Source organism: Mustela nivalis (assembly GCF_964662115.1).
Source record: "Mustela nivalis genome assembly, chromosome: 11".
Lineage (NCBI taxonomy): Eukaryota > Metazoa > Chordata > Mammalia > Carnivora > Mustelidae > Mustela > Mustela nivalis.
Window position 1 is genome coordinate 49,922,152 of NC_139030.1, and position 27,484 is coordinate 49,949,635.

The following is a 27,484-nucleotide window of genomic DNA, read 5'->3' on the forward strand; positions in this document are numbered from 1 at the left end:
TGTCATGGTTGCCTCCCTACATCTCGCTAGAAGCCTAAACACATTTTTAAGAAGAATGATCCCTATTTTACTATTTACTTAGTCAATAGGGGCATTTTTATAAGAAAATGACTCATGTATTTTATTGTACATTTTCCCATCTCAAGGGTTGCCTACACTATTGGCAAGAGGGGGAAAAAAAAAAAAAGAAGAGCGCTTTGAAGAGTCTCATGCTCTACCGACTGAGCTATCCAGGTGCTAGAAGAGCGCTTTTAACTTCCTTTCTACTCCCATCGCTACATTTGTTTCTGGTTGGAACAGACATTGCTATTGCTAATTAACTTAATTTTTTCCAGGGTAGAAAAAAAAAAAGATTTAACTCAAGAAATGGGTGGCCACTTACTGCTGTTTGGGGTGGGGAGGAGCTGGTCAGAGCCACTGTCGTGCCTAACCTAACTGCCTTCCCTCCTCCTTCACCTCTTGTTCCCTGAACAGGACTCCTGGGATGTTGGATTCAGCTGCACTTTTAAGCCTATAGGAGGCCATGACCAGTAGGCTAGTTCTCCATATGGTGGAAATGACCCTTCTCAATCTGGACCTTGAAAGTCTGGAAGAAATACAGCAGAGGAGTTCTTCCTGCTGCTGGTGGTAATTAATGATCAGTTCCTAGAACAGTACAATTAAGACTAACAAGAGGGGAGCGGAGGACAAAATCCTTGAGGTGTGACCCAAGAAGACAAAGAATTTCTCCCCAGATAACAAAGCAATGAGATGCCTAGGCTCTGACCAGGCCCACTGATCAGTTTTTAGTAAGTTTCATATAATAACAGAATCACCCAAATGCCCTCAAAATAGGCTTCCGTAATATGGTGTGAAGTTTTCAAAGGCAAGGACCGTGAAGAATGTTGACCATGATCCCCACCTTCCAGGAGTCCTACCCTTGTTCAATCCCCTCCACGCACACTTACTGACTTGCCCTTGTACTATGGGGCTGCACTTATCGACTTGTTTCTGACAAATAGAATAAGAAGAGATGTCACCTCTGAGATTAGCTTATGTCCTTCTTGGACACTCTAGTTCTGTCTCTTTTGGGTCACTAGCTTCCAGGTGAAGCAGGCTGGCCTCTTGTGAATGCCCCACAGGTGGAGAGAGCCCACATGGCAAGGAGCTGGTATCTGCAGCCACCAGGTTGGGGGGGAGACCAGAGGCCTGCCATCTGCCATGTGGGTGAGTTCAGAAGCAGGTCGTTTCCCAGGAAAGCCTTAGCCTGGCTGCAGTCCTGGCCGTCCTTGATGGCAGCCTTGTGAGGGACTCAGAGTCACCCACGGAAGTCACACTTGGATTCCTGGCCCACAGAAACTGTGAGATAATAAATGCTTGTTTTAACCTGCTAAGTTTGGGGGTAATTGCTATGCAGCAACAGACAACCGACAGGCTATACAGTGATTATTTTTAGGTCCTAAAACACGTCTGCCTGGCATTACTCTAGGAGACCGAGCATAAAGATTCAGTCTAGAATCCCATTTGACTTTCTTCCCTTTCAGAGGACACCAAAGACATATTTCTACTGCCCAGCTTGTAAAACACGTCCTCGTTTTTTTGTTTTGTTTTGTTTTATATATATCAACTATGAAAAAATCAATATTTTCATACACAAAACAAGATATTTCCTTGGCAACCACGCCCAGTGTTTTCCAAATACATTCCTCAGCCTATGAACAAGGTTCCCCACCAAGGGAACTTCCTTCTCTTCCATACTTACAAGGTAATCGGTTAATAGGAACTCGGACTTATTTTCTGTGGATGAAACTGCAGTTTCTTCCATGAGAGCCTGGGTATCTTTTTCCACATCTATCTTGCTGACGGCACAGTGAATTTGCGTGTGGCACTGCAATGCCAAGAAAGCAGAATCAGGTTGCTGAACAATGTTTGCTGCCAATTCTTGCCGTGTGCATCAGAAACAGAGAAATCTTGACTACTCACTGTGGTCAGGGTTTGGCCAAAAACAGAAATATGTTGGGTGTACTGGTTCAAGTTATTGTATAAAAGCTTAATTCTTTCCTTCTCCAGCTCCAGGATACTCTGAAAAGGATGGAAAATGACAGAAGATGAGCCAGTTGCTGTGCAAAGCTAAAGGCATCCAGCCAGGCAATGACACCCCAAGAAAGCCTGCGGTAGCGGTCAATTTATGCCTTTTGATGATGTCATTTCCAGGCCACCGTGGGGTAGGTTCCCAGTACAGGAATGTCATTTGGTGTGTGTCCTGTTTATCCTCATTTAGGATTGGTTTAACTCACATAGTTTCTGCAGGCTGTTTTGGCCCAAAAGGTATATAGGCTGATGTTGTGCGTTAATTGGCATTCATATAGTAAAGGGAGAAAAGAGATCATTTGAAAAGCATCTGTGAGGTTTTTTTTTTTTTTACTTTAAAATTTTACTTATTTGTCAGAGAGAGAACAAAGGTAGGGGGAGCGGCAGGCAGAAGGCTCCCCGCTGAGCAAGGAGCAAATGTGGGACTCGATCCCAGGACCCTGGGATCACGACCTGAGCCAAAAAGTTTGACTGAACCACCCAGGCATCCCAGCATCTGTGAGTTCTAGAGAAGGAATGGGAAGCCCAGTAAAATCCTTATCCATACCTTGAATATACATTCAGACTATTTGACAAGAGCAGAACCCCGAAGTCTGATCAACTTCAAAATTATGAAATTTTAGGCCAGGTTTTAGGAACACTTTGTAACCTGGTAGGCCACTGTTTCCTTATTTTGACACAGGCTGAACCCCAAGCATCAAACTGAGACTAGAATCACCAGTATCTCTTGGTGGAGATGGTAATGGTTAAAAGATTTTAATTACATTTCAGGGAAATCATTAAAATGATCTATGTCTCCTCATGAAAAGAGGCAGTGATATACTCCACTGTGCAAAGGTGAAATCCATATCTCAGTAAATTACTGCTCTCTATGATCTTATTCTTTTGGTATAAAAAAGACTGTAGAGAAGCAAAATACTCAGGAGGATCTCGAACTGTCCTCCTGTGCTTTTACAATAGCACATATATGAGAGTGTGGTCAGAGCTAGCAGGGAACCGCAGATCTGGAGACAGGTTGGGGCCCAGCCCCACACTAACTCATATCCTTTATTCATTCTCCTCAGTCCTGTCGTCCTGGTCTTCCAGTTGGTACTACTCAAGGAGTTTGGAAGGATTTAATTTTCATCTAAATTGCTTAAATAAAACTGATCAAAGAAATACCAGATTCTCTCCAGAGCAAGAACTCTCCAATTTTAGCATGCTCAGTCATCACCTAGACCCCTTCCTAAAATCATTCAGAGCATCGGATTCATCCCATTTAGGCAGGCGATCAGGATTCAGAATTTTAACAAGCACGCTAGCTGGGGCCACAAAAAAAATCTAATTTCACAATTATTTATGATTCTTCTACCCAGAGCTAACCCATTAGCATTTTGATGTATTTCAGTCCATCTAGGTGTGCGTGTATGTACAATTTTATTTTTCTAGTTACCTAGGAAATTATTCAAGTTTGTATCCCGTTTTTTTCACTTAACATTGTACAAGAGTGGTTTCTCCTGTTGTTTGTCTCCAGAAACACCATCTAATAGAGTCCGCTGTGTGGGACTGCATACAGCGTAGTTGATTCATTTAGTTATCCCCTTAAGGCTAGCCATTTGAATGGTTTCCACCCTTTTGCTTTTAATGTATTTTGAAAAGAAATTGGTTTGTTTTTCAGCTATTTCCTCAAGATGAATTTATAGAAAGAAAATTGTGTTTTTCACCACGGGTTCTGGGAGACAGCCAAGCCCTACTGTCTTGAGGCATCCATTGTATGCTATATGAGGCACCCACTGCCCCCGCCCCCAGTCCCTGCCCCCCCCCCCACATCTAGAGAGACAGTCACTACCACCCTTGGGGGAACTATGAAAATAATCACTCAGATTATTGTGGTTCAGGTGAGGAACACTATTGAGAAGGTGAACGTCTTTAATGCTCTTGACACTTATACAAATGCCTCTCTACAAGAATTCCTTGAGTACTTACTGTTGGAAACAAATATTTGGCTCTTGGTAATTCTTAGTAGCATGGCTATTATTTTTCAAAATAAATTGTAGATTATTTCTACCAACTGAATTTTTTGTTCTTGGAAGAGAGGTAATGTACCTTGAGCATGGTATGAGTATGAATAATAAGACTAATTGACATATGGTTTGTAGAACTGGTTTTATTACTTCCTAACCTCACTTGAAACTTGACATTTCTTAGTGTCTGGTACACTGCCTCGAGCACAATGAAGGCTTCCTGAAAGAACTTGTAAATCCAATTTGGAGAGTAAGAAGGGGTAAGAGGATACATTATAGGACGTCTAAATGAATTCTTATACCCCATTTCTACAGAAGAATGGTCCTGGGAGAAGGAAGAGGAAAAAGGAAACTGAACAATGCTTGTCACATTTCCACCTCACACACTTATAATAAAATCCCCCTTTAATGCAGTTCAGTCCACTTTTGTTATGTGTCTTCATGAATATAACATTCTTCTCCTCAGTTTGTGAACAACAGAAGATCTAGAACACACAGTGTAACATGTGAGTTAGTGACTTGGTGGTGCAGATGGAATGCATACAAGCCAAGGGAAGAAAAAAGTAGGGCCAGGCAAGGATGACTTGGCAGAAGTAGTCTCCAATGAGTTTACAGGGCTGAGCTGGCTCTAGGGAGAAGGTAGCTGTAAGGGAACTGAGGTAAGAGGGAAGTGTGAGAACTGAAAGCAAGGTGGGGCACGATATTGACCTCTGGCATGGTGGGAACAATAAACCAAGATACAAGAAGGGTGAAAGGAAATCTTTCTTTTCCTTACAGAGATTCTCATTTTGAGCAGATTCTCCATGGGACTTGGATTCTAATTTTTTAAAAAACCCAGTTTTAAATATTTTTAAAGCCCAGTTAAAAGAGATTTTTTTAAAAATTCAAGTATAATTAACATACAGCGTTATCCTAGAATAAGGTATACAATATTATGACTCAGTGATTCTCTATATTATTCAGTGCTCATCAAGACCAATGTCCCCTCAATCCCCTTTGGCTATTATATCCATGCCCCTCCACCCCCACTCACCTCCCCTCTGGCAACACCAATTTGTTCTCTATAGTTAAGTCTGTGCTTTTGTTTGCCTGCAAAGTCATCTTTTGAAACAGAGATAAGTGTATATCTTGTCACCATCAGGGAGACTTTATAAACAAAAAAGATAATTTCTATGATGTCTTCATATAAACGTTGGGGCTGGTGAAAGGGAGTGGGTCAGGAGGAGAGGTGTAGGAGGACCCTAACAGGAAAAAAGAAAACTGAGAAAAAGGAAGGAGAGCTGGTAAGAGCCTCTGAGAAGGGAGCTGGTAATAGCAATACCTAAGACATTTTGAAAGCCAGCTGGATGTTGGCTGGCCGTACGAGGTGGGAGCCATAATTATCCCCCATTCCTGTGATGTAGAGGGTGAGAAGAGTGCAGAGCCAGAGGTTAAGTATTTTTCTCCTAACCCTCGAAGGGCATCTGGAAGATGGAATGGGAACAGCAATTTCTCTCCCATAATCTTACAGGGCTTCCGAGGAAGCCAGCCTCTGTGGAAAAGCCACAGGTCCACTGAGAAGTTCCAGAGGGTGAGGCAACACCAGAGGCCAGGTTGGAGAGTCAGGTTTCAGATGGACAAATACAGAATGGGAAATTAGAGAATCGATTCCATTTACTATAGCACCAAGAACCATAAGATACCTAGGAATAAACCTAACCAAAGAGGTAAAGGATCTGTATTCGAGGAACTACAGAACACTCATGAAAGAAATTGAAGAAGACACAAAAAGATGGGAGACCATTCCATGCTCTTGGATCGGAAGAATAAACATTGTTAAAATGTCTATACTGCCTAGAGCAATCTATACTTTTAATGCCATTCCGATCAAAATTCCACCGGTATTCTTCAAAGAGCTGGAGAAAATAATCCAAAAATTTGTATGGAATCAGAAGAGACCCCGAATCGCTAAGGAAATGTTGAAAAACAAAAATGAAACTGGAAACATTACCTGATTTCAAGCTTTATTACAAAGTTGAAAATTAAATCCTTGGCCCTTTCTTGTCATCTTCATCTAAAACCTATTGAGCAGAAGTAAGGAAAGTACCAGGACCCTATGTTTGAAGGCGTAAATTAAAGAAGGGTTTATCCTCATTTCCTCTACTCTTTGGCCTAGTTTTCTTCTCTCCTTAATTCCCCTGCTCCTCCCTAACTCTGCATCTATCCTACCTTGAAAGTGGAACAGCGAGAGATTAAATATGGCCCTTCGAATTTTGCCTGTACAGAAGCAGAGAGCAGTGGTCAAGCCCGTGGCATCAGATTGCTACGTTAAACCCTGTCACCATCTTGGGCGAGTGTCTTCACGTCTCCACTCCTTCACTATAAATTGGGAAAGAAATGGCATCCTCTTCATGATGTTGTGATGAACGCAAAACGTAACGCAGTGAACGTCCTCGGGGCCGTGTCTGTCCCTAGCAGCACCTGTATCGTTCCCACATCATTGTGCTTAGTCAAAGTGCGTCTTGATGGCCTATTTTTGCAACTGTATCTCGCTTTAAACATTTTCTTAAACTTAAAATGTGGAAAAAAAAGAAACCAAAACATTCGTGTTCTTAGCGCTCAGAATTGAACATTATTTCACTGGGTCAGATTTATGTTGATTTAAAAAGTAGAGAGCTAAGCTATTCAGACTGTAGTGGGAGTAACTTTTGAGGCTGGGTTTGTTTTGTCCTCTGCCAGGCTGTCCACAAGCTGTGTCAATGTACGTGGCAGCTCAGTTCAATTCCCACCATCTCCCTCACACAACACAGATGCAGTCTATATGTGTAAGTCTACAAACACACACATAAAAACTCACTGTAGATTGGGGCATGGGTTTTTTTTAAATCCTTTAATTTACACACAGTATATAAATAGCATGTTTCTTTCCTTCAACATCATGCTTTTGAGGTTAACTGGTGTGTGCGTGTGTGTGTGTGTTTAAGATTTTATTTATTTATTTGACAGACAGACATCACAAGTAGGCAGAGAGGCAGGCAGAGGATGGGGGTAAGCAGGAAATCCGCTGAGCAGAGAGCCTGATGTGGGGCTCGATCCCAGGACCCTGGGATTATGACCTGAGCCAAAGGCAGAGGCTTTAACCCACTGAGCCACCCAGGTGCCCCGTGTGTGTGTGTGTGTGTGTGTGTGTGTGTGTTTTAAGATTTTATTTATTTATTTGAGAGAGGGAGAGAGCTAGAGAGAAAGCTCGAGAGGAGGGTAGGGGCAGAGGCAGAGGGAGAAGCAGGCGGACTCGATCCTAGGATCCTGGGATCATGACCTGAGCCAAAGGCAGACACTTAACCAACTGAGCCACCCAGGTGCCTCTAATTTGTGTTTAAATATAGTTTTAATTAATATTTATTGCTAGATATTAGTCTACTTTCTAAATTAGAGCACATTTTAAGAGTAATTCCTCTACTGATAGGTATGAGGATTCTGCACAATTTTTTCTCATCATACAGTTATAAACAATTCTGCAGTAAACATTGTTACACATCACCCTTGGTATACAGGTGTATACCAGATATATGCCTAGGAGGGGAACTGCCGTGCTGTAACTACATGCACATCTCAGTTTTACTAGATACTATTAAGTAATTCTCACTGGAGAGGTATAAGAACTCTTGTGTCCCAGCAATTCTCCTTTGGCAACACACGATGTTGTCACTTTCTAATCTTTGCCAAATGATTGAGCATCTTTTCGTATGTCTATCGGTGATTTGATTTTCTCTTTTGTGATCTGCTTGTTCATGCCTTTTAAGTTTCATCAGATGATTTGCCACAATACTTTCCTTATACATCTTTGCTGCTAAACTTACACCTCCCAGGCTAGATGGTTCTCTTTAATCATTGCTCCAGGGCCCAACACAAAGCCCCACATACAAAGAACTCCATTAAGTGATTGTGTATAAACAGCTCTCAGGCCTAAAGCTCACTTCTGAGCACCAAGTTCTCAAGCCTTAATTTACACTGCACTTCGACAGCACTTTCTGAAGTTAGCTGCGAGCTATTGTGTCCACTGAGAGTTAGAAGCTGGCCACCAATCCTCAGTAAATAAGCACTGGTTAATGGATCTACGGGGAAATAGAAATGATTGGAAGTCACGTGGTTTGCCTAATGTCACAGTATGAGTGAGGATCATCACCAAGGACAGAGCTCATCCGGTCCTGGTCCTGTAACTGTAGATCTGACCTTCCTTTTCAACGCCTCACAATGCTCCACGGAAGAAGAGAAAAATGCCAGCACAGGACTCACCTGGTAGCAACTTTCCAGTGTGTTTTCCCACTTGAGTCTGGTAGCACAGCCAGCCAGGTTTTTTTGGTAGTAGTTTTCATCTTCTTTTGCCAACTTCTCCGTCGATTTTTTCAGTTTACTGAGGAGCTAAAGGAAAACGTCAGGGCCACATATTCCTTAACACATTTATCAAAGCCCTTGGTAACCCCAGGTAAAGGATTACATGCAACCCAATGAACTGGTTCTCATCTCCCAGCTAAAGTCAGCCGCAGTAACTACAGATGACAAAATCAAAGCTCTTTCTCAGAGAAAAGGCATATCAGAGCTGAAAGGAAACTTAAGGGTCTGTCGATATGATTCCTTCTATTGTTCACATAAGGAAACTGAGGTCCTTCAGTGTGACGTGACGTGTTCATGTTGGTCAAATCAAGGAGGAGGCCAAGTGACAGGTGGGGGACAGCAAGCGCAGCTCGACTGTCATCTACTAATGATTCCTGTACTCTTGTAAGGGCCTGCTTAGCCAAAGAGAGCCATTTTGTTGTTTATGCAGTAAACATAGATTGACCCTGTCCCCCCAGAGGAACTTCCTTAGAAACAAGTCTGGGAAACCAGTAAAGTATGACTGACCAGCCCCTGATAACAGAGCCCATATACTAGGACGTGTCAGGTCAGGGGGAGGTAACAGAGCCCAGAATACAAGGATGAGTCAAGCCAGGTGGAGACATCCAATCAGGAAAGCACCTCCCTAACCACCAAGAATGTGGGCCCTGTCTTTTGGGCGCCAATTCTGACCAGAGTGATAGGATAGTTCAAATAGCTACTACAGGGTGAATTGTAATTCAGTTGGCCACCTGTGTGTGGCCAGGCTCAACCACATGGCCTTTATTCTATAAAAGTTTTGTCTGTGAGACTGGGAGGGGTCACCTCTTTGCAAAAGACGGTCCTGATCGGTCAGTTTGATTATCGATGCTTGGCACGAAATAAAGCTTTGTTTGACCTTCGCTTTGTATCAGTCTCCCTCCTTTGACTATGGACCCAACACTCTCATTTGGTAAATCCTCTGTGCCTCAGCATTTCTTTTCTTCTTCCTCTTTTTCTTCTTAAGTTCTTATTTATTTACTTGTCAAAGAGAGAGAGAGAGAGAAAGAGTGAGCACACAAGCACGGGGAGCAGCAGGCAGAGGGAGAGGCAGATTCCTGGCTGAGCAGGGAGCCGATGTGGGACTTGATCCCAGGACCCTGAGATCATGACCTGAGCTGATGGCAGACGTTTAACTGACTGAGCCATCCAGGCATCTCTTGTGCCCCAGCATTTCTTTCGAGGACAGGCAAAGATTGTGCAAGCCCAGAAGTTTAGAACTGGCTCATTGTGAAAAGCCTGAGGCGCAGGCCAACGTCCACTACAAGCTCTGGACTGCTTGCTTGCCAGGTGCTTTCTGCTCATGCTGCTCCCCAGTGATCTGTAGTTCACAAACAGCCCCCTCCTGCCAGCCACCAAAATTGGCCATTCTGATTGTGAAGGCGTCTAGAAAATCAAAGTGATAACAAAACACTCTGCACCAGGGTCCCTGAAATTGATTCTCAAAATGTTCAGACAAGTAATTTCAAATCTTGGGGAACAAAGGAAATTGTATTACATGAATGGTTCTCCCACTTGAATATGTTTAGGAAGGACCTGAGTGCTTGAAAAATTGCAGATTTTCAGGGTCCCACAGGTGGCAATACTGATCCAGCCATTCTAGAACGGGACTAGGAAATCTGAAGTTCACTACCATCAGGGTGATTCTGATACAAATGGTCCTCAACACACAGGTCAAGGAGCACCAAAGATCCCTCTGGCTTAAGCAATCTAGGAGTTTCAAGGACAGAGACAAAGGCTCTTATAAATGACCTTCTTTAGGCTTAAGGACATTTTGACTAACGTTTTAGTAATGAAGAACATTCATCCAAAGTGGTGAATATTAACACCACTCAATTATTCTGATTGATATGCTAGCCATTCAGCTGTCCCTCAGCTCTGATGTATGACTTACACAGGACACATCTGGTTTTGTATATCAAGTGTAATGAACCGCATTTATCTGTAGAAACATGAGCTTGTGAATTTTAACCTGATAACAGTATTGTGAAAAAGCTGAAAGTGTGCCTTGGATATACTTTGCTAAATCATCATCCTTAGATTCTTACTGAGAATGCTCACATCCCCCAGCAATGAGAAGGAAGTCACTTTTGAGATGACTGCTCACATTCACCAGCCAACACTATCTAGCTATATCAACTAGAAGTTTCCATTAAACAAATTTACAACAAATAACCCCAAATAGATATAAAAGAAGAATGGTAGACTTTCATATTCTTATTTAAGGAAATTCTCAGAAAACTTAATAAAATTTGTCAAATACTGAATGCTTTTTCTTTTCTTTCTCTTGGAACAAACATCTCACTCATTTATTCATCAAACATCTATTGAGCGCCACAATGTGCCATGTGCTAGGCTCTGGGACTAGAAAGTAAACTAGACAGTCTTCCCCTGCTGTCAGAGACCCACAGGGCCAACACTATCCCACGTGATAGATCCCAGAATGATATGAGTATTAGGTATCACTGGGGCACCAAGAGGGGTACCTAAACTAATCTTGGAATTAAAATGACACGTAAGTTGAGCCTTGGTGTACAATGGGTACTCACAGAAATAACTGTGTGAATGAAGCTAAAATGGGAGTCATAATTAGCGAGATAAAAGAGCATAACATGATACCGATAAAATTTTTGGAGAGGTTGGAGCATGCTGTTTGAGAGAGAACAACAATAATACTGAAAAGCTTGGCAAAGGTCAAGTCAGGGAGGGTCTTTAGGGCCACATAAAGGAGTTCAGACTTTAGCTGAGGTCACCAGGAAGCCTCTGATGGCCTTTAAAAGGAGAATGATATGTTCATATTCGAGTTTCAGAAAAGTCAGGTGGGCTTGTAGATGAGGAAGAGATAGAAGGAGGCAACACAGAAAGCCAAGAGACCAGTCTGTCAAAGAGCTGCAAGTAGTGGTGATGGTGGTCTGGGAGAGAGCAGTTGGGGTTGGGGGGGAAGCACTAGTAGCAAAATTCAAGAAGTATTTGGGTTAGAAGGTAGAACCATGGTGATATGTTACATGGTAATATTCAAAGATATAGAAAACAGGAATAACAGAACATTTTTGGTAGAGGGAAGTGATGGTTCCAATCTTGGATGTTGAGTTTGAGGTACTAAGAGGCATTTCAGAGACTGGTTGGACTGGAGACATAAATTCGAGTATTATCAGCCTGGATATGGTAGAAGAAGCCTTGAGGGCACATCTATTGAGCACGGGTTATTTAGTGAGTACCCAATTTTGAGACTACTATGTTGGGCACTGGAAATACAATGCCAAATAAAACAGAATGAGTCCCAGGAGAGAAATCATCAGGAAAAGCAATATATAAAGATCAGGCAGAAAGAGAGAAGTCCATAAAGGAGTTTAAGAAAAAGTTATCAGAAAGAAAAACCAAAAGAGTAAGGTGTCGCTGAAGTTAAGAGAATTTTCTAGAAGGAGGACGTCAACAATGCTTAATGCTTCCAAGAAGTTAAGTACGATAAGAGCTGGAAAGTACACATTGGCTTTAGCAACAAGGATGACATGTTTTCCAAGCAGGGACACTCTTCATAGAATGATGGGGAAAGCTTGATTGGTATGGATTGAGGACTGAACGGTAGGTGAGGAAATGGAGACAGAGCACAGACAACCCTTTCAATAAATCTTATCATAAAAAGAAGGAAAGAAGATAAAATCTGGAGAGGAACAAAAATAGAGGCCTAGCAAGGTGTCTCCTTGACTCTTCCTACTCTCCCAAGATGGGGTGGGGAAGGATATGTTGATTGATGAGAAGCAATTATTAGAGAGGGATATGTCCAAGATACAGGCAAAAGGAAAACAATCAAGAGAAGCATCCCTGAGAGGCAGGATGGGCTGGGAATCCAAGCACACGATGAAGAGTTGGTCTGTCCCACCACACATTTGACTTTAGTAAGCAGGTGGCTGAGCCGATTTCGATTTACTCTGTTAGGAAGGAGGCAAGATAGTCAGTCACTGAGAGTGGGTAGTGAGGATGGAGATGTGAGAAGAATGGAGATTAGATCAGCTCTACTGAGAACAAGGACTGAGAGGGAAAACAGGAAGAACTGCTAAGCAGGTCAGAGCCCACTCTGTTCAGGTTGGAGATGATGGGCAGTTCTCTGTGAAATGCAGTGAATGAATGCTGCCTTAGGTGTTTAGCCTTAGGGCTGAAAAAAAAAAAAAAGCTACCAGATAAAGAATGAAGATGCTAGCGTTCTTGATATCATGAGAGTCAAGGTCCCATGGTAACAGGATCAGGCGGAGGAGGGCAGAGAAAGACCACAGGCTTCCACCTCCCACGGAAGCTGCTAATGAGGGAAGGAGGAGGAAATCTACCATTTAGCCGCCCAGCGCTTATCTCTTTGTTATTGCTTGACGTCAATAAAGAATAGCTTCTAATGAGGGCTCCCCATGCCTGTGTCAGGCCCTCGTGCTCAGCATTATGGCACACTGTGGTTTGGCCTCCTCAAAAGCCCGCTTCATTATTCAATACTTGTTAATGATCATTTCAAACTGGGAAGATTGACAGGTGAAGAAATAAGAACGTTGTCAAATCTTGCTAACAATGAGTTTGAGTTATTCATCTAATAGTTTCTTCAGATGAAATGACAGCCTTACTGGCAATGACAATTTTCTTTTTCTTTTAAGAATGTTTTGGGTTGTGGGGTGCGGCCTGCATTTTCATAGGGAGGCCTCATCTTTTGGGGAAGATACCGACTATTTCAGAGCTTTCCAATTTGGAACCCATACTGTATGAGGTGTGCGAGAAAATCTAGCATATCTCCAACATTATTTGTGTTCCTTTCTGCCTAGACAAGCTTACTCTGATTTAACATCCTGAGTTGACACTGGTGCCCACCCATGGACAGTTATGGGCTCTGGAGGGACAGTGGGGATCTTAGAATGGAAGAAGCTGATATGGGCCCTCACAAATGTCTTCCCTTTCAGTGTCCTGAGATGCGTGGCCATCCGCATGTGTCTGGGGAGCGGGGATTTGCAGATTTATCATCTAGCTTTAATTAGGTTACACACACAAAATTAACAAGTGTCTCAAAAAGACTTCTGAGATGTAGACTGACATTAGTACTACTGATGTAAGCACAAGAAAAAGCCACAAGAAAATGTCAGAGCTGACACCTTCCCCTGCCACTGGTTATGAGTGTGTCATCACCCACAGGAAAAGGCAAAAACTGGGATGGTCTGATGAAATCTGAAAAGGAGTTAACCAAAAAGTTGAAAATTACCAAGAAATATGAATTTACATTTACTATGGTGAAGGCTGAACCTTGCCCTGGTGTAAATTTTGCCTGGAAGTGTCACTCGGTGATCACGTGAAGACGTCAAGATTAGCTAATCACTTAAAATATTATTTCATGCCTCAAGTACTTTTTTGTGTTTTATAATGTTCATAGCACATTAGTATAACATATAAAGTGCTACAGATGGTACACAAATTGGTAAAGTACATGATAATTCATTATATATACATACAGTTTTTACTTACTTGCACTGAGAGATATTTACTAGGGTCCCTATGGAAAAATCTGGAGACCCTTGGTCTAATTTATCATCTGTCAATAATACCTTTTTAAAAATATATGTGGACCAGGGATGATTTAGAATCCCTCTCAGGCTCTGCCACATATCAGCTCTGCAGAAAACCCACACAGAGCACAAAGTCAGCCAGTTCTCTTGTATTCATAGCTCAGAGTAGAAGATTCACCCCTCTCCAAGCCACATGCACACAGCTGGTCATGACAGGTTACCTTCTGCTTCTCCTTCTTCGTCACAGTTTGCTTGGAGCTTTCTACAAGATGGGAAAGTGCCTCATGCTTCTTGGTACTAACCATTAATTTCTTCTTGGCCTAGAGTCAAAAACATACAAAAAGCAAAAAGGGATGAGAAACTGATATCAAGAGAAAAACTCTTCTGTTCTGGAACAAGTCATGTTCAGGTACTGGCTTAAACAATTGTGTAATTTTAGTTCTTCGTTTCTGCCCTCACCTCAAAATCTGCTTGGAATATCACAGAGGCTAACATTTTGTGCTGGAACCACTGTATATTTTTCATTATATTGAGTACACTCAAGAGGGTTATGCATTTCTCCAAATCACAAAGGCCCCCAAGCCTCCAAAACATTGTTCGAGCTAGCATCATGAAGGGAATAGCTTTACCATAAGAACATCACAGCAGACATGGAAGACCACCTGCATCGTTCTTTTAAATCAACCTGGGCCACAACTGGGGTTGTTTTAAGATGCTCTCTTAAAACTTACAGAAAAAGGGCGATTTTGCATCTGATGCAAAGGCTTCAGAGGTGGGTGTTTGCCTGGCATTTTGTGAAATGGCCTGTACTGGTGTGGGGAGGAGGAGCACGGATGGGCTGGGAGGGTAGAAGCACATTCAACATCCTCCTACTCTGTTGGTCCCTCAAACCTCAAAGTGGGTTATGATCGAGGTGGTCAGTTCCTATTCTACACAGTTTCAACCAAAAAGATGATGTTCCAGGGGCACCTGGGTGGCTCAGTGGGTTAAAGCCTCTGCCTTCAACTCAGGTCATGATCCCAGTGTCCTGGGATTGAGCTCCACATCAGGCTCTCTGCTCGGCAGGGAGCCTGCTTCCACCGCACCCCCCACCTGCCTTTCTGCCTACTTGTGATCTCTGTCTGTCAAATAAATAATAAATAAATAAATAAATTTATCATATATAAATAAATAAATTTATTTATATAAATAAATAAAATGTCTGTCAAATAAATAAATAAATAAAATGTTTTGTTTTGTTTTAAGATTTTCTTTATTTATTTGACAGACAGAGATCACAAGCAGGCAGAGAGGCAGGCAGAGAGAGAGGACAAGGAGGCTCCCTGCTGAGCAGAGAGCCTGATGCGGGGCTCAATCCCAGGACCCTGGGATCATGATCCAAGCTGAAGGCAGAGGCTTTAACCCACTGAGTCACCCAGGCGCCCCAATAAAATGTTTAAAAAAAAAAAAAAAGATGATGTTCCAGAGATACAATGAGAAGACAGAAATTGTTTTGAGTTGGATTCAGCCTGTTCAGGAACTGGATTGATTGAAAGACTGTTTAACTTTGCACGTCAAAATCACAAGGACTGCAAAACCAGATAATATAGCAAAAAGTTCAGTTCCCTCTCTCTTTAGGAATTGGAGGCAAAGCCTTCCAAATGTCTCTCAACCTCTGAAACTTTGGCAAAAGGGAATTCAAGAAACAGGATGCTCACTATCCCTCTTTCTCTGCCTCTAGTTAGTCCCATGCCTGCGAAGAAAGGAGAGCATGAGGGAAGAGCTTTGGATCCTTTTAGGCTTCCATTTCTGTCTCCCCAATAGAGTGCACTTCATTACTGACATGCTGCAACACTTCAGTTGTAACTGGAGAGAAAGTCATTAGAGCTCAGGAATTTTATGTTCTCTAATTTCTCTGTCACTCTTCATAAAAAAATAAAATCATTTTATTTAGAAAAATTACTTGGTGGAAAATGGGAAAGAATAAAAGATGCTTTTTTTTTTCTTGAAAGCAATTATGGCTGCTGGGTATAGTTTCTCTCTTTTGGTTCGTTATACTGGAATTTCTGTGAAAGCTGAATATTTAGAGAATGGATTTTTAAAAACAAATTCTGCTTGGGGTGCCTGGGTGGCTCAGTCAGTTAAGCACCTGACTCTTGATCTCAGCTCAGGTCTTGATCTCAGGGTTGTGAGTTCAAGCCCCACACTGGGCTCCACACTAGGCGTGGAACCAACTTAAAATATAAATAAATAAAAATCAAAAAACCAAATTCTGTTTAAGAAATCTCACAAAATCAAGAGCAAAACTAAAACCAAATTACTGGACTCTGATTAAACATTTATTATAAAAGTGATTCTCATGAGCATTCTTTTACCAATACTACTAGTGGGTGTAGAAATTCATTTATCTCAAACATTTCTTTTTTTTAAGATTTTATTTTTTTTATTTGACAGGGAGAAAGACAGTGAGAGAGGGAACACAAGTAGGGAGAGTGGGAAAAGGGAAAACAGGCTTCCCACTGAGCAGGGAACCCAATATGGGGCTCGATCCCAGGACCCTGGGATCATGACCTGAGCCTAAGGCAGACACTGAATGAATGAGCCACCCAGGCACCCCTCAAACATTTCCTATTAATTTCTTTGGTCTTATGGAATCTTTGATTTCAGCAGGAGCTTCAAAGGCAACAGTGAGGACTGAGTTGGGCTCCCTATTTTTGAGGGATCTCTCTGGTTATTTGCTGCTAGCAGCTGTCTACCGGGGAAAGTTCTCTTTGGGTACGGATACTCTGAAGATGAAAAGGGAGTTCAGCTTTTGGACCACAAGTTCTCTCAAAGTGGATCCCTGGGTTTTCTTAACAGATTTCCTCTCCACTGGTTTCTAGTTCTTTCAACTTGAATTCCTCCTAAACTGGATTGTTCTAGAATTATCTTCTCTACATATATATGGGTTCCATCTGTTATTCTCTCTGCATAAGAACTTGCATTGATGTGCTCTAAATTCTCACACCAGATCATAATTCTTCTCCCTAGAATTCATTTACTGTTTCCTGCACATATGTTATCTAGCCAACTACATTTTAAATTACTTACAAATAGGAATCATGCCCTAGTAGAGTGTGGAATACAGGAAGTGGACCATATACATCTGTGGAATCAATATATGTATTCCCCCCTACATATGGCTATTCACCCCTCACAGTACTCCTCTCACTAGTGAGACAGAGATCATGAATGCCCTCCCACAAATGATATATCCAAAACTCAGAGTGTATTTGTCACTTACCTTAAGCTACAGATTATACAGAGAGGCAGTCAGTGTAGTGGGATGGGTAAGAGCCATGACTCTGGAACCCAACAATGTAACAATTCTCGGTTCAACAATTAACCAGCTTTAGGAAGATTATTTACCTCCCTATGTCTCAGTTTCCCCACCCATCTGTCAAACAGGATATACCACATTGGTTTGGTTTTGCGGGGGAGGGGGTGTGTGTGTGTGTGTTGCAGTGACTGAATATAGAAATATATAGCATTTGGCACACGATAAATGTTATGTTAGCTATAACTAGTAAACATATTTTGAGCCTTGGTCTTCTATTGATTTAGTTGAAAGATATATCTATAGAATAATTCAGGTGAGGAAACATTTTTCTCTTCGGTTAGCACCTAGAAATACTAACACAAAAACACAGAATCACATTCGTACAAAAGCAGAAAGGTTCAGTCCTAAAAACTAGTTTACATAAAAGACATTCATTTGAATACTTGCCTTGATTTGTTGATTCCAGTTGCCAATGACAAGATTTGCTGCCTTTTCAACTTCGTTATCAAGCTGCGAACAGAAAAAAAGAAAAATGATTTTTTTTTTTTGGTCTTTCTGTTGATTCATGGTGCTGGCTTATGAATTCTGGCATATTCACTATCACTACCCATTGGAATTTCAGGATCCTACAGTGGACATGTATCCTGAGAAGAGCAGCTTAACTATCTTTTCCCCATGTCAAAACCTCTTGACAGGATTTAGCTTGAATGTATTTGGTAAAATAACTATTTCTGCATATAAACTAAGTAACTACACAAAAAATTGTAAAAACACCAGTGCATGTGATCTGCCCAGAGCGGGTCTTGAATAGTTTGGTGTCCCTTTCTGTCCCAGCACATCTTTAGCTCAGCATCATTCCATGTGGTCCAAACTTTAGCACGTCGACAATCCCTAACAGTCCTGGTAGTGCTAATTTTACCAAGTGTCTCATTGCCCCCGAAATGAACACTGTTGCAATTTCAAAGATAATGAATTCTTAATCATAATTAACTTTTCTTCTGCCCTTGAACAGCCAAAGGGATGGTAACAGTAATGATCCAAATGTGTCTAGACAACAACCCAAGGAGAACAGATTTAACTAAGGGGAAGACTTCTTTTTCTTGGACCATAGATGTTTCTTCCCAAGCCCACAGATCAGCCATGACTCAATCTCACTGAGATCTAACAATGCTGTTCTTTTATTTAGTTCAGCTGATTAAATTTGGAATACAATTTATTGTAACAAATACAATGAAAATAATTTCGTGCATGATGTCACTTTTGACTATGTGAAATATGGAACTAGTTCACTTTAAAAATAATTTTCATCCCCTCCCCCTTTTTTTAACTAGGGTCCACACCCAGTGTGGGGCTTGAACTCATGACGATGAGATCAGGAGTCCCATGCTCTACCAACTAAGCTAGCCAGGCACCCTGAAGAAAAGAATTCTCATCTTTTATCTTCTGTGACGGAGTGGGTTGGGGTGGTAGGGGTGCAGTGGGGAGGGGCAATGCTGAATAAAGGCTGTGAAATCAGACCAGGGATCATGCTGTTTACTATCCAAAGCACTAAGATAATGATTGAGTCACTGTGCCTAATTTATGGTAAGTACTAAAGAAATGCTAGTGATTATCATATTATTATGGGGTATGAAAATATTTTGTAATTAATGAAATATAGACTGGTGTTTGGTTTTTATTAAGTTGGTTTGCAAAGGTAGAAGATTATATTGCTTAGTGATCATTTTTGTGTAAATTTCCCGCATTACCCCAGCCCTCAGTAGAACCTCCACTGTGGTAAAAACACATATACGTCCACACAAGCATCAATTCCATTTCCTGACTCAGTTTAATGAATTTGAATAAAAATGCTTTGTATCATTTCTCTTCCATCAGGTTTTTATAGATCCCCCATCTTACTAACTTACTACCTTTAGGACCTCCTTTATCTGGCTGTGGTCATTTGAACCCACCCCTAGCCACCACCGCTTCCTTTGACAAGGGCCACCAATGACTGTCTCTGAACTTCTAACTTGCACCTGGCCTTGAACCAATTCTGACCATGACCTCACCCTTATCAGAGTTGAGCAGCATTTATTAAACACTCCTTTATGTCGCCTGAAAATAGATTTTAAAGTGCTTAATGACTGTATGATACACAAAGAAAAAGAAGCACAGATTTCCTTTCTTTCTGGAAGGAATAGGATACAGGAAGACCAGAGAATATGCTAGACAAGAGGACCAGGTGCTCCTGAAAGAATATAGGTTTTTTTTTCCCTTTTTCCAATTTTAAGAGTATTTGAGGACTCTATCTATTATTGCCTTTACCCAATCCCAAACTGTTAAGCACACACACAAAAAATCTTTTTAAGAATTGTGTTTATAATTCTTCTGTTTACAGAAGGAATATCTAGTCATTGAAATACAATCAAAATATAAAAAGTATGAGATAAAAATAACCTCAAACACCACTATCTAGAAATAATTCTTACTAACATTTTTGGGAGGTTTCTTCAGATTTTTTTTTCTATTCATATATACATATTTTACTTTACAAAATTGAGATCATTTTTATTTCACACTATATAGTGAAAAAATTTCCATGTCATTCATTTTTTTCTGTAATAAGATTTTAATGGTTACATAATATTCCATTGCTTGAATTTACCATAATTTATTTTTGGATGATGAAGAGGTTTCTAGTTTTTCACTATGACAAACAATGCTTTAGCAAACACCTTTGTACATAGATCTTGAGCTCTTGTTTCTTTTAATGACAGATGCCTGAAAGCTAGCAGCATTTTCGATCACCTTTCATTTCTCGGATCAAAGACAGAAATCCTGCTTTAAGAGAGATTTGACTCACTGATTTTCTCTTCTTTTCATGTATACTCAGGACTTGATGAGTTGGTTTTATTGCTTCCAACTCAATTGCTTTGCCAAGTTTTCTAGAAATAGAACATAAAAGACACACAAGCATAGTATTAGGATTTATATCTATTTTCCAAATTGTTTTCTGGGGAAATAAAACGGTGTGTTCCAGTCTGCCTATTCAGGGCAAGTTTGAAGCAGGATCTTCATGGCATGCCCACTTTAAGTATTTATGCTTCCCCCTGGGGTTGGGGTAAGTGGTGGAGAGGGGAGTGGGAGTGGGAAGCAGGGAGTAGGGGGAACACCACTCACTGATGCAGGTCTGCCGCTGATTTCATGCCCTCTGAGACCCAGGTCCAGGCACTGACGAGACAGCTGGGGGCAAAACAGGAGGGCACAAGAGTGGGTGTCATGTTCCCGGTAAAGTCTGAGCAATACAGCCTCACGTCTGATTCATTCAACAACTGCTCTCATTTTCCTAATCTTATTTCACTGTGTCCATGGGATTTAATTCTGCCAATTTATTGATTTGCACTGTAATCATTACATAGACAGCCTTTTCTCCGTCATTTTCCATTTCAATTTTCATCTTCCATTTCACGTCTGTAGAAAATCAGGGACATAAAGTAGCCAAGGGTGAGCAGGCATTTAGAACAGGCGGGAGATTGTGGGCTGGGTAGGGGGAGAGAAGCCTCAAGACTACCTTTTCAGGTTCCTCATTTCACCAGTGGGCACGCCGAGCTAGGCTCAGAAAAGTTAAATGGCATAGGACTCAAGAGCCCTGGGACGTCCCCCCATGCTGCTCTTGGGTTTGGGGTCCAGCTACTGCTCCCTGCTGGTTTTTAAGACCACAGCTCAGACATTTTGTCGTCTTACAAGCAGTGTCTCCATTTAGCAAAAGGAGAGCGCTGCCTTCCCCCTCATGGCACATGTGGGGGTTAAGAAGTGTGATGCTATTTTTTCCCACAGAAAGGGGAGAGCTCACCGCAGCCCATATCACTGGCCTTCAGAAGCCAGAAGGATAAGCTCAATTGGATCCATAAACCTCAGGGACAGAAGTGTGTGTAGACTCTGCTGGAGGGGTGGGGACAGATATGTGCCCCTGCTGAAATCAGGATGGTGCAATGTTTTGTCTCCAAGTGACTTAGGCTGCACCCTATAGTCAGAGAATTACATAGCTAGACCAGAGGATGCTAGATTTTCTGCATATCCAAAGCCAGGCATAAAGCCAGAGACTAGAGACTACTTAGTATAGACCTCCAGTTATAGAAAATTGCAAAAAAGCCCCAAATGAATCTGTATCAATAATAAGTAGATCAGTGGTCGCTTAGGTGGGGAAAGGACAGCAAACAGGTATGAAGAATCTTTTGATGTGATGAAAATGTCTATGTTTCTATTTTAGTGGGGCTACATCTATAGTATACACCTACATGCACTAGATACATATATAGTGTACACCTATAGACACTATATACAGATATAGTATATGCCTATCAGAATCGACCAAACCATATACTTAAGGAGGGCGCTTTTTGTTCCATGTAAATTAAATTTCCATGGAGTTGTTGTTGTTTTTTTTAAAAGATTTTACTTATTTAGCTGGCAGAGAGAGACACAGTGAGAGAGGGAACACAAGCAGGGGGAGTGGAAGAGGGAGAAGCAGGCTTCCCACCAAGTGGGGAGCCCCATGTGGGCCTTGATCTCAGGACCCTGGGATCATGACCCGAGCCAAAATCAGATGTTTGACTGACTGAGCCACCCAGGTATCCCAGAGTTGATTTTTTAAACAGGAACTCAGACACCCTTTGGAAAAGAGAATCTGACATTTGCTCCTCAGAGGAACTGAGCAGCAGAGCTGGAAGCCTAGAACTTCAGCCTCAGAGGGGTCTCTGTTTCCTATGTGACCTTAGAAAGATCACATGAGTTCTCCGACCCTCAGGTAATTGGTCTCTTAAAGTAGAAATAATTCAGGTTACCTACACAACACAGATTTGGGGTATAGGTAATAGTCCGGTTAATGTTTATTATTAAACAACATTGTGCTAATCTTCGTTAACTGAACATTCTGGACATGCCAACTCTCTGGGAGCATCTACGCCAGACGCTGGGATTTCAATACATAAGACCCACACCGCCGCACCCTTACCCCTCTCATTCCTTAGAGGGTAATTAGACTCAAAGTCATAATGAACTCCATGCCAGATATTAAACACACTACTTGTATTGTCTCATTTAATCCTCACAGCAATTATATGAGATAGGTTCTATTTGCATTTTAAATACACACTGAGAGGTAAAATAAATTGCCCTGATTCACCCACCTGATAAAGGGTAGAGGTAGAATTTAAATCTGGGCAGTGTCAATAAAGTCTATACTCAACCATTTGGCCATACTGGCTGCTTCACAGTCTACTAAAATACTCTCCTAAAAGTCAAGCTCAAAGTCAAACAGTCACAAAGCCATTATTTGCTTTTACAGAGGATGCCTTCTAAGAAGTAAGATTGTGAGCTCCAGAAGGCTTCTTTCTGTCTCTCTCTCTCTCACTGTCCAAGAGGTCTTTGCTGTGCCCCTACCAGCTAGGGGTGACATCTGGTAACCAATTATCATTAATGGACCATTTTTATAATCTCTTTTAGAATATCCAGTATGTTTCCTCTCTCCCCCAAAAGAAAAAATCAACTTTATTCCAAAATGGATTAAGGAAAATTCAAACCACCAGTTTTTCAGGACCCAACGAACTAATCTCCACATACAAGATCTCATATAATCTACACCTCCCCCATCCAGACTTGCACACCCATGCACCAGGCAACTCATATCAGTACTCCATCTAACTTAGGAGGAAATCAAGGCACAGGGAGGCCAGGTTACTTGTCGGAGGTCATGGAGTCGAGATAAAGCGGGATTCACTCTCCTTGACTCCAAGACCTTCCAACTTAATGGCACTCCTTCCAAAGGAACATATCATCACTGAGGCTTCTTATGAATATGGGTTTAGGAATCACAAGGACACCGGATTAGCCCAGTTCTGACACTTATTATCTGTGTCACTGGGGCAAGTTTCTTAAAACTCTCCAAGCCTCAAGACCTGGTCTGTAACTGGGACAATAATAAGACTTGCTAAGGGTTGTTGAGAGGCTTAAAGGGGAGTATCTGTGAAAGTGCTTAACGCCATGCCTGGCACACAGTAAGTGCCCAAGAAATCATAAGCCAGGCTGAACACTGCGCACCTGCCACATTTCTAAGAGGAAGCTGGCTTCGAACATATGTCACTTATTACAACTCTTATGGATGATTTTACCTTACCTGTTTCATATACTTACTTTTTTTTCGTGCTCTGTAATGTTTTGCTTAATTTGATTACCAGTTTCTGAAGTCCTTTGGCATAGTTAATCTCCAAGTTTGCCCTGTTAGCAAAGGGATAGTTGGTAGATTGGATGTTCTGACCAGATATCAAACACACACACACACACACACACACACACACACACACACACACACACGTGTGAAGGAGAGCTCAGGCTGACAGTGCAATGTCTACACAAGGAAGAGATGATGTGTTTACTCTAAGGATCCCCTTCAGTCCTTAGGTGAAATCCTTAAGGACCTCCTAGAAGAGCCCACAAAGGGGGAGTTTTTTTATTTAAACTTCTTGCATACCAGTGTTATGGATTGAATTGTATGCCCGTCCCATCTTGCCACAATGTTAAAACCCTAACCCCAGATCCCATGAATGTGGCCTTATTTGGAAATAGGGATTTTTCAGATGGCCAAACTAAGATGAGGTCATCGGAATGGGCCCAGATCCAATATGGCCATGTCCTTATAAGAAGAGGAAATTTGGACATAGAAAGAGACACACACACAGGGAGCATGCCATGCGAAAGTGAAGACAAGACACTGGGGTGATGCCTCTACAAGCCAAGAAGTCCCAAAGATGGGCAGCAAACCACCAGAGGCCAGAGAGCAGCATAGACCAGATTCTTCCTCACGCACTTAGAAGGAACCGACCCAGATGAAACCTGATCCCAGACGTCTGGCCTCCAGAACTATGAGATGCTACATCGCTGTTTTTTAAGACTCCCAGTCTGCGGTACCTTGTTATGTCAGCCCTAGCCAACCAATTTATGGAGTAAGGAACAGAAGACTTTCCTGCTTGCTCTGGGACATTAACACCATCAGATTAGCTCTAGATTATAATAGTTGGCGATAAAGTGATAAATTATGATGAAGTTAACCAAGAAGTAGCTTTCTTTGTTTTGCTTTGTTTTGTTTTGTTTTGTTTTGTTTCTCACTGCCCTTGATCAGGTCTTTATTTAAAATTAGCTGTCCAAAATGGCTCAATATTTACACAAGAAATACAAGTAGGTTTATGCGGCGAGCTTCCTGTCTTGATGGTGGGTTTTCTTTTCTGTGGGCTTCTCAGCTGTTGCTTTGTCACTGCAATCTTTGCAAACTTTTCCCCACCAAAGGCTTCTTCTGCTCCTTAAAACCAACAGCCTCCTTTCCTTTCTTCCCTACCACAGGCTTCCCTACCACAGGACCCCCTTCTATTCTGACTTGGCTTCTAGCACCGCTGCCACCTGACCCATTCAGAGTTTGTGACGCCTGGCCTGGCGAGAATGGTGTTGGGGCACATGGTCTTTGCATATGGGTTTAGCATCAACAGAATTCTCAGGGTCTTCAGTGGACTCTTCTTCAGGACTCTGTGATGCATCTTCTTCCATGGTGCTCGGAGGGCTTTTGGATCTCTGGGCTTTTCAAGGTTCTGCTAAGATGTGTATCAAGCATCTTGAGCATGGGAAGGTGACAGTTCCTCTTGAGGGAGACAGCCTTATGCCAAGTGTCATCCAGATCATCCAGCTCGAGGAAATCGCTTTCAGTACAAATGTGGAAACATCCCCCATGTCCACCAGGAGTAAGTTCCAAAATGTTCATTTTGCTTACATTAAGTAGAGTAATTCCAGGGATGTTTCCGAAAGTCATGGTGACACTGTTGTCCTCGTTATAGATGACGGGAGGTTCCCCACGTTGGATATGATGATGGTTTCTCATTTTGCCATTTCCAGCTCTCATTTGTTGAGATACACAGATCTTTGTTTTTGTTTGTTTTAAGGTTTTATTTATTTGACAGAGGGAGATCACGAGTGGGCAGAGAAGCAGTCAGAGAGAGAGGGGGAAGCAGGCTCCCCACTGAGCAGAGAACCCGATGTGGGGCTTGATCCCAGGGCCCTGAGATCATGACCCGAGCTAAAGGCAGAGGCTTTAACCCACTGAGCCACCCAGGTGCCCCACACAGATCTTTGTTTTTAATAGCATTCCAGGTCTTAAGTTTCTGAAGAAGCAAAAGGTCTCCTTGGTCTTTTTGTAGCCTTAGACTTTATTTTCAGCCGCCAAAGGGAGTTTAGGAACTTCCTCAAGATGGTGACTTTTAGCCATGAGCAATTCTGGTAAGACCAAGGCACCCACGCAGAGGAGATGGCATATTGCCTCCAGGTTTGTTCACTCTGCGGTACCGAGGGCTCCAGGCTTTAGGCGGTGCAAACAGGAGGACCCTGCGACGCATATTTCCAAAAGCACCACAGCTGTAATAGTTGAGTCCAACTGCCTCCAACTCTGGGCATCCAAGCCACAGCTCTGCCAGTGCCCCAAGACTCAGTCCTCGTTCGATGATCTACTCATTCACTAACAGCGTAGGGCATCTGTCGTTTTGGCGCTGGTTGGCGCAAACTAAATTCATTCTATCTAAGGGAATGGGAGACTTGACCACAGCAGGCAAACTGACATTTTTGCCAGATGACTCCCCCTTTTCAGAATATACTGATGCCACTGGACGAGCACAGATCATGGCAGGGAGAGGAGAGCAAGAGGAGACATGCTCCCCTCAACCCAGCGACTCCTACACGAGAAGCAAGAAGGAGCTTCCCAATGGAAAAGTACAGAAGTGGACAAAACCAGATTTAGAAAATGGATTTCTGTTACTTTGTGTGCAGGACAAGACTCAGTAGGGAATCTGGGCATGTCTCCAAAAGCAAACTCCTTGGTTCTTTTGAATAGATTGAATCACCGTTATCTTAAACTGATTTTACTGTGTCCTACTTACAGGCCCATCTATAGATAAAATAACAACATACTCTTATTCATCTTCTCATTTTCACTGAAGATAATAAAAGTGTAGGAAATTAAGTTCGATCTGTATTGTTTTCTTTCTTAACTAGGACCAGAACGGGCTTGTTTATTTTGTTGTTGTTGCATATATTTTAGCCTTTGAATTCTATTTTTATTATAACATATCTTTAGAATTATTTATGACCTCACTTCATTTGAAAAACAATCCCAGAACCCCCTAGTCACTAAACTTAATACCTGTATTTTTTTCAGAGCAGTGAATTTGGACTCAGTGTTATGGACAAAACAGAGAATGATCGCTCTATTTTATGAAATGGAATCCAGAGGTTATTGGCCTATGCTAAATTTCTATTCAGCTTTCCCTCTTATTATAGCTGTATTCTAAGTTATTTTTGCCACTTTTTGCAGGAAAGAAGGCCACTGTAGGATGCATGTTAAGACCTAGGTGCAGAAAACAACATTTGGAGTCAGAACTTGCCCAAGGATAAGGAATGGCAATGGCAAATATTTTAAAATAATGAAGCTATTTCATTTGCATTAAAAAAATTTTTCTGCACTCTAGGAATATGTTCCAGTTGATGGAGAGAGAGAATGCTGGTCAGCAGCAAGCTGGGAGTGAACATCACCTTGATGGACCTAGACGCTCTAGGAGCCCAAACCCCAGCTTCCGAATGGCCTTAGGCACTGCTAAAAGGGAATAATCAGACCTACCTCAAGAGGTGTTACGGTGATTAAAATGTACAAATGACCCAAGCCTAAGAAGAGCTGGACAGCAAGATGGATTGCTGGATTGACCTGCATAATCTGACACCTGGCTCCTCTCTGATATCCCCTCTCACCAGTCATCCCATGCTCCTGCTTAGTGACCAAATGCAATCCTGCCTTAGGGCCTTTGCACATGCTGTGGCTGGGTAGTTCTTCTGCTACATAAACACATGGCATCTCCTTCAAGTAAACCCCAAACAGCACTACCTCAGAAGCTACCCCCCTACAGCTGTATCTATGTCCTAGAAGGTAGCACTATCTTATCAGGTGTTTACTGTGTATTTCTAGGAACAAGTCTATGAACAGACCTAGAATGTAAGTTCCTCAAGGGCCAGAATTTGCTTTGTTCGCTGCTATAGCTCTAGACCTATAACAGTGCCAGGCACGTAATAGGTACTCAGTACATATGTCTTGAATGAATAAATCACTGAATGAAATCTGATGG

At 42.0% G+C, this 27,484-nt stretch overlaps 1 protein-coding gene and 1 pseudogene across 2 annotated transcripts in view; both read right to left on the reverse strand.

Annotated features, from left to right (window-relative positions):
- The window catches only part of NOSTRIN (nitric oxide synthase trafficking), a 57,329-nt gene that overhangs the window by 10,789 nt on the left and 19,056 nt on the right, over positions 1-27,484 (reverse strand). The window contains exons 3-10 of the mRNA XM_082689254.1: positions 23,469-23,552; positions 20,457-20,519; positions 20,140-20,221; positions 17,742-17,804; positions 14,218-14,316; positions 8,349-8,474; positions 1,963-2,061; positions 1,742-1,867 (exon numbers count right to left, since the gene is read on the reverse strand). Coding sequence (XP_082545380.1) covers positions 1,742-1,867; positions 1,963-2,061; positions 8,349-8,474; positions 14,218-14,316; positions 17,742-17,804; positions 20,140-20,221; positions 20,457-20,519; positions 23,469-23,552 — 742 coding nt within the window. The remainder of the gene's footprint in view (positions 1-1,741; positions 1,868-1,962; positions 2,062-8,348; positions 8,475-14,217; positions 14,317-17,741; positions 17,805-20,139; positions 20,222-20,456; positions 20,520-23,468; positions 23,553-27,484) is intronic.
- LOC309843446 (large ribosomal subunit protein uL4 pseudogene) lies at positions 24,657-26,023 on the reverse strand (annotated as a pseudogene). Its single transcript has 2 exons — positions 25,463-26,023; positions 24,657-25,293 (listed from the first exon to the last, which is right to left on the reverse strand). The product of its transcript is annotated as a large ribosomal subunit protein uL4 pseudogene (transcript).